Source organism: Rana temporaria, chromosome 6, assembly GCF_905171775.1.
Source record: "Rana temporaria chromosome 6, aRanTem1.1, whole genome shotgun sequence".
NCBI classification, from domain to species: domain Eukaryota; kingdom Metazoa; phylum Chordata; class Amphibia; order Anura; family Ranidae; genus Rana; species Rana temporaria.
Genome location: NC_053494.1, coordinates 126,883,107 through 126,896,233, shown reverse-complemented (window position 1 = coordinate 126,896,233; position 13,127 = coordinate 126,883,107). Strand labels below are relative to the sequence as shown.

At 38.6% G+C, this 13,127-nt stretch overlaps 1 protein-coding gene across 1 annotated transcript in view; it reads left to right on the top strand.

Annotated features, from left to right (window-relative positions):
* Window positions 1-12,424, top strand: part of LOC120943786 (carboxypeptidase O-like) — a 45,890-nt gene extending 33,466 nt beyond the window's left edge. The window contains exons 8-11 of the mRNA XM_040357331.1: window positions 32-122; window positions 5,962-6,164; window positions 8,379-8,463; window positions 11,325-12,424. Coding sequence (XP_040213265.1) covers window positions 32-122; window positions 5,962-6,164; window positions 8,379-8,463; window positions 11,325-11,596 — 651 coding nt within the window. The 3' untranslated portion in view covers window positions 11,597-12,424. The remainder of the gene's footprint in view (window positions 1-31; window positions 123-5,961; window positions 6,165-8,378; window positions 8,464-11,324) is intronic.
* The last annotated feature ends 703 nt before the right edge of the window (window positions 12,425-13,127 follow it).

Sequence of the window (13,127 nt, the reverse complement as noted above, 5' to 3'; positions counted from 1 at the left end):
TTCAGTCTCTTTTTATTCTTTTATTACATAGAACCGTCTCTGGAGAAAAACTCGCTCACCACATAACAATGGAACTTGCTTTGGGGTAGACCTCAACCGAAACTTTGATTCAAGCTGGTGTTGTAAGTTCATGGAAAAACAATGTTTATCTCTATACATAAAAGTGGCATTGGTAATGGTTCAAAAAGTTATTCTTCATATACACTAAACCGCTCCTGAAACTTCACTGTGACTTTAAATAGGTACTCCTGTCTACTAAAAAAGCAGCCATTTTTTTAAAATGTGTAATATCATTATTGAATATATATTTGTATTTACTTTATTAACAGTTATACATACATTTTAACATAAATGTGCACATCAGTATTACATGATATTTAAAAAAGAATCTGTCTGGCTGCATGTCTAAAAAAACACCTTTATTATATAAAATAAAAATATATCTCTACAAAAATGACAGGGGAATACAGCATCCACAGCTAACGTCAAATCACTGATTAATCATAGCTAACAAACATATATCTCACACAAGTATTTATAAACTGAGCAGTTGTTCACCTGATAATAAGAGTGTTTTGTACATATGTATATATATATATATATATATATATATATATATATATATATATATATATATATATATATATATATATATATATATATATATATAATTGTGTGGGATAAATGTTTTTTAGCTATGATTAGGTACTGATTTACCCCAAAATGAGTTAGTTGTGAATGTTGTAATCCCTGCCATGTTTGTGGAAGTGTATTTTTATTGAAGACTTTATAATACAGTGATTTTTTTAATTATTATTTTTCCTCATATGAACACTTTTGTGAACAGGGCCGGCACCTACAGTGTTAGGCCTTGTACACACGATAGGTTAACCAGAGGACAACGGTCTAAAGAAACGTTGTCATAGGTTAACCTATGAAGCTGACTGATGGTCCGTCATGCCTACACACCATCAGTTAAAAAAACGATCGTGTCAGAACGCGGTGACGTAAAACACAACGACGTGCTGAAAAAAACAAAGTTCAATGCTTCCAAGCATGCGTTGACTTGATTCTGAGCATGCGTGGATTTTTAACCGATGGACGTGCCTACTAACGATCGTTTTTTTTCCCATCGGTTAGGATTCCATAGGTTAATTTTAAAGCAATTTGGCTTTTTTTTAACCTAAGGTTAAATAACCTATGGGGCCTACACACGATCGGTTTGGACCGATGAAAACGGTCTATCAGACCGTTGTCCTCTGGTTAACCTATTGTGTGTACGAGGCCTAAGTGTGGTAGTGGACCAACCTGGAGCAGTGTTTTGTTTTCCCTGCATTATATGATATGTCTTTATAATTATTTCATACATATTACAAAAGTGAGAACACCCCTCACATTTTTGTAAATATTTTATTCATGTGACAACACTGAAGAAATTACACTTTGCTACACTGTAAATTAGTGAGTGTACAGCTTGTATAACAGTGTAAATTTGCAGTCCCTTCAAAATAACTCAACTCACCATTAATGTCTAAACCGCTGGCAACAAAAGTGAGTACACCCCTCACCGGTGTCATGTGGATTGTTAGTGTTACAATGTCTCAGGTGTGAATGGGGAGCAGGTGTGTTAAATTTGGTGTTATCACTCTCACTCTCTGATACTGGTCACTGGATGTTCAACTCTCTGAGGATCTGAAAAAATGAATTGTTGCTCTACATAAAGATGGCCTAGACTATAAGAAGATTGCCAAGACCCTGAAACTGCAGCATGGTGCCCAATACCATATAGCGGTTTAACAGGACAGGTTCCACTCAGAACAGGCCCTGCCATTGTCAACCAACGAAGTTGAGTGCACGTGCTCAGCATCATATCCAGAGGTTGTCTTAGGGAAATAGACGTATGAGTGCTGCCAGCATTGCTGCAGAGGTTGAAGGGGTGGGGGGTCAGCCTGTCAGTGCTCAGACCATACGCCGCACACTGCATCAAATTGGTCTGCATATCTGCTGTCCCAGAAGGAAGATGATGCACAAGAAAGCCTGCAAACAGTTTGCTGAAGACAAGCAGACTAAGGACATGGATTACTGGAACAGACCTGTGGTCTGATAAACTTATTTGGTTCAGATGGCATCAAGCATGGGTGGCGGCAACCAAGTGAGTAGTGCAAAGACAAGTGTGTCTTGCCTACAGTCAAGCATGGTGGTGGGAGTATCATGGTCTGGGACTGCATGAGTGCTGTCGGCACTGGGGAGATACAGATTTTGAGAGAACCATGAATGCCAACATGTACTGTGACATAGTGAAGCTGAGAATTATCCCCATCCCTTCGAAAACTGGGCCTGAAGGACAGTATTCCAACATGATAATGGCTCCAAACACACCTCCAATGTGAGCACTGCCTTGCTAAAGAAGCTGAGGGTAAAAGTGATGGACTGGCAAAGCATGTCTCCAGGCCTAAACCTTATTGAACATCTGTGGGGAATCCTCAAATGGAAGGTGGAGGACAAGGTCTGTAACATTCACTAGCTTCATGATGTCATCATGGAGGAGTGAAAGACTCCAGTAGCAACCTGTGAAGCTCTGGTGAATTCCATGCCCAAGAGGGCTAAGGCAGGGCTGGAAAATAATGGTGGCCACACAAAATATTGACAATTTGAACCCAATTTCGACATTTTCACCAGCGGTTTAGACGCTAATGGCTGTGTGTTGAGCTATTTTGAGGGGACAGCAAATTTACACTGTTATACAAGCTGTACACTCACTACTTTACATTGTAGCAAAGTGTAATTTCTTCAGTGTTGTCACATGAAAAGATATAATAAAATATTTACAAATATGTGAGTGGTGTAATCAGTTTTGTGAGATACTGTAAGTTTAGATCAGCAGCAGAAGCCATTTTGGCATGCAGGTAGTAGAATGCTTCTGCACTTCAGATATGCGTGGACATTTCAATACCTTACTGAATGTGCTAGGGTGTTGAGTACTCAAAGCACACCACCATTGAAGTAAGAATACATGTATCTTTTGTATTTACACACTATGGCCCGGATTCAGGTAACACTTACGCCGACATATGTGTAGATACGCCACGAAAGTGCACAGATGCTCCGTCGTATCTATGCGCCTGATTCTTAATACAAGATACACCTGAAATTTGGCTTCATCCGACCGACGTAAGTTTCCTACGCCGTCGGAGCCTGGGCGCATATTTACGCTGGCCGCAAGGGGCACTTCCATTAATTTACGCGTCGAATATGCAAATGACCGAGATACACCGATTCACGAACGTACTTGCACCCGTCACAGTAGTATACGCCGTTTAAGTAAGGCGTACATCCGGCGTAAAGTTATTCCACCTATAGGAGGTGCATCCCATGCCAAGGTATAGACGACGGAACAGCCGTCGTATTTTACGTCGTTTACGTAGTAGTACGTGAATGGGGCTGGGCGTAGGTTACGTAGACGTCCTAGGCATTGAGCCGTTGTATCTTAAGGAGTATGTTCGATGTGATTCTGAGCATGCGCGCGCATGCGCCGTTCATTCGGACCATCATTTGCATGGGGTCACGGTTCATTTAAATGAATCACGCCCACCGTCCACCTACTTTGAATTAGGCAGGCTTACGCCGAATGATTTACGTTACGCTGGCGCAACGTAGGGAGCGAGTGCTTTGTGAATACTCTGCTTGCCTCTCTGGGATACGTCGGCGTAGCGCATATGAGATGCGCTACGCCGGAACAAAGATACACCGATCTACCTGAATCTGGCCCTATTTTTTTATACTGGAGTTCTGCTTTAAAGCATACCCCAAGCAAATGTCTTTATTTTCAAAGTTGCTCTCACAGTAAAAGGGCATGGTCCTTGTTTTTGGCATTGGTATATGTCCCCATGACAATTCCTGACCTTCTGACAATAGCACGCTTATTAGCTTCACAAATTAACCATTAGACATCAATGGATTTTGGGACAAAGTTTGCACTTTCTTAATTATTTGTATTATTTTAATTGTGAGTTTAATTTATAAAACACCCATCCCCAGAACTAAGTAGTCATTCCTAAATGTATGGCACTGTCTAATTCAATTCAAATAATGCAGCGCAGAGAGACAGCAACAGAGGACTTTTTTAAGAAAGCAATACCATAGTGCTAAGAAATGTTTTAACATTTATACTGTACATTTATGTTAATGAAAGATGTAACAAAAATATATCTTTATTGATTAAAAAAAGCAAAGATTAGAAAATAGGGCAACAAGTATGTACAGAAGAAATGTTGCTATACACACACACATATCCTGGTTTAAGTATCTAACATAATACTTTTCATCTCAGAAGCTCAGTTTCTCCTAAAAAATGCATTCAAACTCCAACATGCTGTGTAACCAGAATCAGGTGTTGGAATTCCTTTGCTCATGTCAGCTTGGAAAAACATATAGCAACTAGAAACTGTAATAGCATTTAAATAAAGGGAGCCTAAACCCACTTTCACTAAACACACTGTATACTGTAACTCATGTTTGGACTTTACTGATGTTTCCCATATTTTCCATATAATTACTTTTAAGCTGCATCACCTGCATGCAAGGTCTGCATTTTACATGTGTCTCCCCACCCTTTGCTAAGATGCTGCATAAACGTGTAAAATAAATCATGCAGACTAGGGGGGGGGGGGGGGGTATGTGGGACTTTAAATGAAATACATGAATATATACGTCTCCATCCCTAAATCAGTATGCAAAGAAGAAAAAAGGTTGGGACTTTAAATGAGGCATGTACAGTATGGCTAAAAAATTAGTCGATTGTAAAAAATGTATATGTTTTATTGTCATATATCAGTGAATCACATAGCATAATATCGTATATACATACATAGATTTGTGAACATACAAATAACGTATTGCACATCATAGCACATTGCATTGTGTAGCATAGGACAATGTCCTCCAGAATCTAGGATAACTTAAACAAGATGGTAAAATAAAATCAAGATGAATGGAATACATAAGACCATCTATATGTAATAAGGTGCATCCAGATATGACTGACGAGTTTCATGGATTAAACCATTTCCTCAGGGGCGGGTGCATTCCTATCTACAAAAGGATATACAGTAGGTAAACCAATATGGTCTGATCTATACCCATAAATTTGGAAACATAGTATATGGGGGAAGGGAATCACCTATTCTTCGTATACTCACATATCATCGAAGTCTGGAACCTGTGATACCAGAACCTGGGGGCTGCTTAAAGTGTCTATCCTGGGAGCTGTGGTAGGGACACGCAAAGAAAATGAGCGCACACGTGTAGTCCCCAAAGAAAGAGAGGGTGTCAAAAAATCACCTCCACGGGTAAAACAAATTTGAGTACTTACGTCAATGGGCATTGTTTCCTGCATTTGATGTGGATTTGGAATGCAAGTCAAATGCAAGTCAGAAAAATCCCAGTGACTCTGAGCAGTAGTTCAAAGGCTACGTTTGACCAGCTTTATGTTGCTTTGTGTTTCTGTAATTGCAGCATGCTCCATTAAGGTGCATTTGAACTGCAGGCAAAGCAGGTCAATCACAGCATTTTCATGTCAATAATGCATTTTTTTTTACCACAGCAGCGTGCATTCAAAAGGAAAATGCAGAGTTTGACTAGAATGCCTATCTATGTGAGCTCTTAGAAACAATACTAGACTTTAGCAGGCCCGATAAGACATTGCTCCCACACATGCGCAAGAGTTCAGTCAGCTTCAGAATTTCCGAATTTCTACAGTAAGTTGCATTTGCACAACTCAATGTACAGGGACAAACAGGTAGGTAACTAAGTTTAATACAGAAGAGACAAAGCATGTCTCTTCTGCATTAAAAATCCTGCCTTTTCAACCATTTTTATAATTTACATAAAGTTCCACTTTAAAATGCTGTGTAAAAATCAATAATAAGATCCTTTGACTGACTTTTAATTATTTATTTGTAGCAATTGGTGCATCCAGGGATTGTAGCACTAATACATTTTGTGGACCTAGACCATTCTCAGAACCAGAGGCCGATGCTGTGCAACAACTTGTGAACAGTCTAAAATCTGACATCTTGTGTTACCTGACAATGCACTCGTATGGACAATACATTCTCCTGCCATATGGCTTTACCTTAAATTATTCTGAACACCATGAAGAATTGGTAAGACCTTTTTGCATTTTTTTATTTACGTTAATTTTCACTATAGATTGCATGAACCCTGAACTTTTTAAACTAGAAACGCAAGCGCTCAGTAACAAGAACTACAGTAACAAGCTTAGGACTGGATAATTTCATGGGTTTTTAATGGTAGAAAAAAAGTAAATAGAGCAATGAGAGAGTGATTATCGTTATTTTGGTAGGGATATTCTTACAAACAAGGTGGATGGAGGAATCCCCCCTGCTAGGACATTGTGTTCTGCCAGATGCACCCTACTCTCTCAGAATACACTGGTCAGCAGCTGCAGCGTGTTAGCTGGAGACACTGATTGAAAAAAAAAATCTTGCATGTCCCTTCAACAGAAGTTAATCAAATGATCGACTTCTGTCAAGCAGGGAAAGCCACACACAGATTGAAATTTGGCTATTCTTTGCTGAATCAGCTCAATTCCAATCAGTGTATGGTCAGCTACTCAGTTTGGTGCCCCAGCACTGGCTGGTGAGGGTGCAGACCATAAATTGCAACAAACACAGAACAGATGAAACATGTATGAAAGAGGTCAGGAACACAGAATAGCTCTGACAGGAAAAAACACACCAGATTAAACAATTTGAAAAGGAAATCAAACCTGGCATAAGTGGCACTCATATTGCAGTCTATAGCCTCCTTCACATGACCACTTAGGCTCATATACCATGAACAGGCCATTTTTTTCTGGTGTCTCTGGGCTAGATGTGCTGCAAGCGGGTAGTCCATTCAAGTCTATTAGAATGGACGTTTGTTTATTGTTACATGTTTTTTTGTCATGTATGTCCTTGTTATGTGTGGATAACTATTGGTCTACTTGGATCCACCAACTAGACCATTTATTTTTGGTTCCCCTATTGATTGTCCACCCACCATGCCTTTGATCATATTAAAGCATTTTATATCTTTTGATACATGATTCACATTGTTATTCTTTTAGCCCCCTTTCTCTTTTTCAGCCACTTTGGGTTAAAATATCTTGTTTATGCAGCTAGGGGTTGAATAGCGATTTTTATCAAAAGACTGGCATGGTCTATCACAAGCCTTGTTTACAATACTTTTTTCTATTAAAATTAAGTAACTGCATGGACACAGCTTCTCTGCCAAACATGACAGGCAGGTGGGTGGAGGTGAGTGGCGCAGCTGCTGCTTCAAAATAGTCTTGACTGGGCTGACTGTACGCAGCACCTGGAGACTAGAGAAACCAGAAAAAAATGGCCCATTCCTGGTATATGGGCCCTTAGTGCATGTGTTAACAGCGACTATGGCAGTACAGAAGGTGGCATCTTGAGAAACCCTACAAATGAATGTGTCCAAGTAAAATATAAGGTAGCCAAATAAAGACAAGTGTTTTAACTATATTATAATAACCTAGTCAAAAAGTCTATGGTCAGCTTTATATAGTTCTGTTTACATTCTTAAATCTTTCACAGAAAGGATAGGCTCATTTAGATGGGTCCGGGTAATAAAGGTGTTAACAACTTTAAGTTATCCAGGGCCAATCTACATACAAAAATATAATTAGCCAATTAAGGATTTTTTTTTTTTTTATGTTAGGCAGGCCATATATTACATTGATTTTTTTGTCTTTCCACCACTGGTGAAGGAAAAGCAAACCATTCTCCCATCAACAGAATCAGTGTTGATCTAGGAGTTCCTGTCACGGTGCTATTGCATTCTGCCACTGGGGCAACGGGGAGCCTTCTGCCGACTGGCAGAGTACAATGGTTACTGATACCTGCTATAGCTACTGGCAGTAATCGTATGTAGAAAACATTTTACAGACTCGATGTACCCACGTTGATTGATAGATCGATTTGGATACAATCAGCCTGTACATACATGGATCAAAATTTGGCCAGTCCTTGCTGAACCAGCTGAATTTCGACCCATGCATGGCCGGGTTTAGTGTATAAAAATTCTGTTCTGGAGTCTAAAGTATGTTTATCTCAAGAGACATCAAGTTTTCCTTTCCTGGGACAATGTGTCACAGTCAAGTAGCCCTTTGTCAAGCTTATCTATTTTATCCTTTCCTAAACAATGTGTCAAGCAGCCTTTATCTCAAGCTTATCTATCTTATCCTTTCCTGGGAAATGTGTCAAGAAACCTTTATTGCATGCTTATCTTTTTGGCTTCTTAATGAGTACATATATCACAGCGGTCCTTTTTCTTTAAATGTTTCTTCGTAGATGTCTGTTGGTGAGAAGTCTGCAGAAAGTGTAGCAGCAATGCATGGCAAAAAATATGTAGTTGGACCAGCGTCTCATGCATTATGTAAGTTTACATTTATAAGTTATGGCATAACTATTTAGTTTAGTATGTCAATGACACTAGCATATACAGTACAGCATTTGGATATAAATACAGTCAATTTAGGAACTGTACACATTATGTAAGTAATAAAAAATAAAGGAAACAACATCGAACTACATGAAAAAACGCTATATAAAATCCTTGTCCCAATAGCATATTTTTCTTTTCGTTTACTTGATCTAAACTCACTAACAGAAGGCAGCATTATTCTTTACAATTTACGCAAGTGTCGCGTTGCTCTTAGTGACTATTCAACAAAATAAATTAACTATCATGTATATATCAATAAACATACAGTAAATATTCAAAACTGAGTTTCTTATTCTGTGTACATACAGAATAAGACAGGGTACATACCCCGTTGCTTCTATAGGAGGTTGTGAGGTGGAAAAAGAGTGCTTTGAACCAATTAACCTCTAAAAGGGCAAAAGTGTATTGAGATCTATATCTTAAGTAAGTCCAAAGTTGAAGGTAATAAGCTAAACTCACTGAGGTGGAGCACGTGTGAATTTGCGGTTTGAGTTGGAGTACTAAGGGCGACTGCTTTGCACAGTTTTGACCATCTGAAGGATCTGTATATATATATATATATATATATATATATATATATATATATATATATATATATAAAACTGTTCCGAGGGTAGCCATGGCACACTATGCTTGAAGTAAATGCCCAGGTGCTCACCCACAAAGAAATCCATATAAATCTAAAACTGTCTTGATGGCACTCACTTGTCTTCTGGAGGAGGAAGATCAAAAACAGCAGTGTTTTTATTTTTCAATGTTCCGATGCAGCTCAGTCCAGGAGAAAGTCTTGAGAAAAATGGACTGCTGTTCATCAAAACATTGACAATAAAAACACTGCTGTTTTTGATCTTCCTCCTCTGCAAGACCCGTGAGGGCTTCTAAACCAGTTTTGTATATATACAGATATATATATATATATATATATATATATATATATATATATATATATATATATATATATATATATATATATATATATATATATATAGATATATATATATATAGATATATATATATATAGATATACATATATATAAATATAGTATATCTATATATATGTATGTATATATATATATATATATATATATATATATATATATATATATATATATATAGTAAGGAGTTAGCTCAAAGGGGATCACCTTCCCTGGGGAAAAGGGTAATCCAAATGGCAGGTTTTAGTAAAATCTGACTTAAAGCCAGTTTTATTTTGAAAAGGTTGGTTGCATGACAAATCAAATAAACAAAATAGAAAATAAATCCTTGTCATCCAGGCACTAACGAAACAGTTCAGGATCCTAACTCCCAGGTGAAGGGTTTCTCCCAGTCACCCAGAAAACAAAGATAATGTTAACATTTTTGTGTCTCTCACAAAGCATACATCACATCAGTAGCTCTCTCAGGTATGGCTTCCTGAGTCCCAGGTCAAAAGACATCTTTTGCTCCAGTCCTGCTTTATTTATAACACCTTTGTTTCCTTTAAAGCAGAGGTGCCCAACCTTTTGGAGAGCACGGGCCACTTAAGCAACTTGGTAACCAGTCACGGGCCACAATGAGCGGAGTGGGCGGATGAAGGGTCATGGCTACTCTATAGGCCCTCCAATCCACCCAGATGGAAGGGGACGAAGTCCCTTCTGTTTTTCGGATTGGAGGTAGGCGGGCGTAAACGGACATCTTCCGCTTTGTAGAGGTGAATGAAGGGTCCCATTTGGTCAGGCTGATCGTGTGAAAAAGGCCTAAGACTGCTTTCACACTGATGTGTTGTGGTTTACCCACACCACGGGTGCAGCGTAGTGCTCCTGTGTCTATCCTGCGGGTTAGCTGAACTTTGCCATAGACTTCGCCTGTGGCAAAAGCCAGCGCTGTAGAGGAAGCATCGGCTTATGGGGCGCAGTCACTTTCTTCCTCTGCCACCAGCTTCATTAACAACACTGATGCTGCAGTATGGGCAACATCAGAGGGCTACGCAGGCCACATGTGACCCCCGGGCCACTAGTTGGCCACCCCTGCTTTAAAGGAAGGCATATGAGGTGAAACATAACGTCCTTCAATCACCTCGCCTTTTATAATGTCACTATATATATATATGTATATATATATATATATATATATATATATATATATATATATATATATATATAAAAATGGTTTGATTTGCATTGTTTTGATACACAAAATAAAAAACTTATATAACACTGTAATTTTACAAAGCACTTTTCATATGTACCGTATTTATTGGCGTATAACACGCACAGGCGTATAAAATGCACCCTAACTTTACGAGGGAAGTTTCAGGGAAAAAAACTTTCCACAGCCCCCTGTGTATAACACGCAGGCACTTTACTCTCTATTTTCAGGGTAAAAAAGTGAATGTTATATGCCAATAAATACAGTATATATATTGTACATTCACATCAATCCTTGTTCTCAAGGGGCTTACAGTCTAAGGTCCCTAACTCACATTCATACGCTAGGGCCAATTAACCCAAAGGAAACCCACTCAGGCATAGGGAGAACATGCAAACTCCAAGCAGGTAGTGCCATGGCTGGGATTGCCGAGACCGGAGCGATTGCTCGGCTTCGGCTGCCGTCATCGCGGGCACCCTGGACAGGTAAGTGTCCTTATTAAAAGTCAGCAGCTACAGTGTTAGTAGTTGCTGACTTTTAATTTTTTTTTTTTAACCGATCCTCTTTAAGTGAAACCAACCATATTACCTAATGGAGTGCTTTTTGCCTGCCTATAATGTAGCTAACCTTTTTTGTTTGTTCTCCTCTGCATATTTATACAACAGATAGCAATGCTGGCTCCTCAATGGACTGGGCTCATGACATTGGAATTTCTTTAGCATACACAATTGAGTTAAGAGATAATGGGACATATGGATTTGTGCTTCCGGAAGACCAGATTAAACCGAACTGTGAAGAGGCCACAGCTGGAGTTTTATCCATTATGGAATATATAAATAAAAATCATTTTAGCAGTGCATCAAGAATCTTCTCTGGCACTCTCTGGATAAATCTGAGCTTCTCAGTTCTTGTTGGCTTACATCAAGCGTTATTTTAATATCTGTAACAGTCAAAACATTTACATGAGCATGATTTTTTTTTTGCATTCACTAAATAATTGAATATATATATATATATATATATATATATATATATATATATATACCGTATGTGTATGCCTATGGGCTATGGCTTAGCAGAATGAGTGTTTTTCTTAGGGAGCCTCCTACCTACAATATGTAACAGCACTGAAATGTTTTTAGAGATATAGTTATTTTCAAAAATATATAGCGCTGCTCCTATAAACATACAGTATATACATTTGTTGTGCTATTGTAAATATACCAAAATTGATAAATATACAAAGTGTACTATTGTCAACTATAATTCATAAAGTCCTCAGAAGCTGTTCTGAGGATGCCCAGTGAGAGGGGTGAAGTGAGTCAAGCGGGGACGTAGTGTGACTACAATTTTCGTGGCTGGAACGCACACTAGGGTTGCTATCCGTTTCAACATCACATGATCATTTAACAGTCACGTTTAATAAAGTCAAACAGAATTACTCTATGGAGCTCTATAGCATGAATGCATTGCACTGATATTGGTCAACACATCGGAGGAGTGTAGGAGGATTGAAAGAGGAACACCATCCAATTTACTTTAGAATACTAAAATGCCATTCAGACTCTATTGAGTCACTAACCGCCTGTGAGTGGGGAGCACAGGAGGGGAGCACAATACTGTTGATCCTGCACTGATGAAAGGAATATTTGCACTGGCACTTTAAACTACACTAATTATTATTTTATATGGACTTTATGAATTATAGTTGGCACTAGTACTCTTTATATATTTATGAATTTTGGTATATTTATGATAGCACAATAAAATGTATATATGTTTATAAGAGCAGCACTATATATTTTTAAAATGAGCTTATTAAGGTTATTTAACCCTTATTATAGCAGCAGCTCTGCAGTGTATATTGTTTGTTTTAGTTTGGCTAGCAATATCATTTGTTTTAGTCTGAGTAGCACAGTCTCATCACATGACCATCGTGGGGGTACATTAACCAAATAATAATGGATATAGTTATGTCTAAAAAAAAATGTAAATTAATAAAATTTACTTTGTATTTAAAATTAACTGAGTATTCACTTTCTTGGGGTTAAGAATGGCACTTTTAAAACCATTTTTTCCTAATTTTTGCTCTCATTGCTGGAGACCACTCCACACTTGTGCTGACTATGTCTTGGGCCTCTCCGATCTGCACAAGCGCGTGCGTGACTTTTCACACATGTGCAGTGCAGGGAGCCAGACCAGGTGACATCACATGCGGCTAATTGGCGGCGTGTGATTTGTTCACTGGGTTGGGAAGCATTTAAGCAGGCGTTTGCCTGCTTGTTGGTGTAGTGGATACCTGCTCCGAGGGGGGATACCCTGTCTATCACCCTTTCAGGTGAGTTGTTATGCATGTGCAGTGCCCCTTTAACCCTTTACACTGCTATATAATGGGATGGCAGTATACTATCCCCGCCCACCTCTATTGATCCTTTACATTTGTATTCATAGACTTCCATTGATGGTCC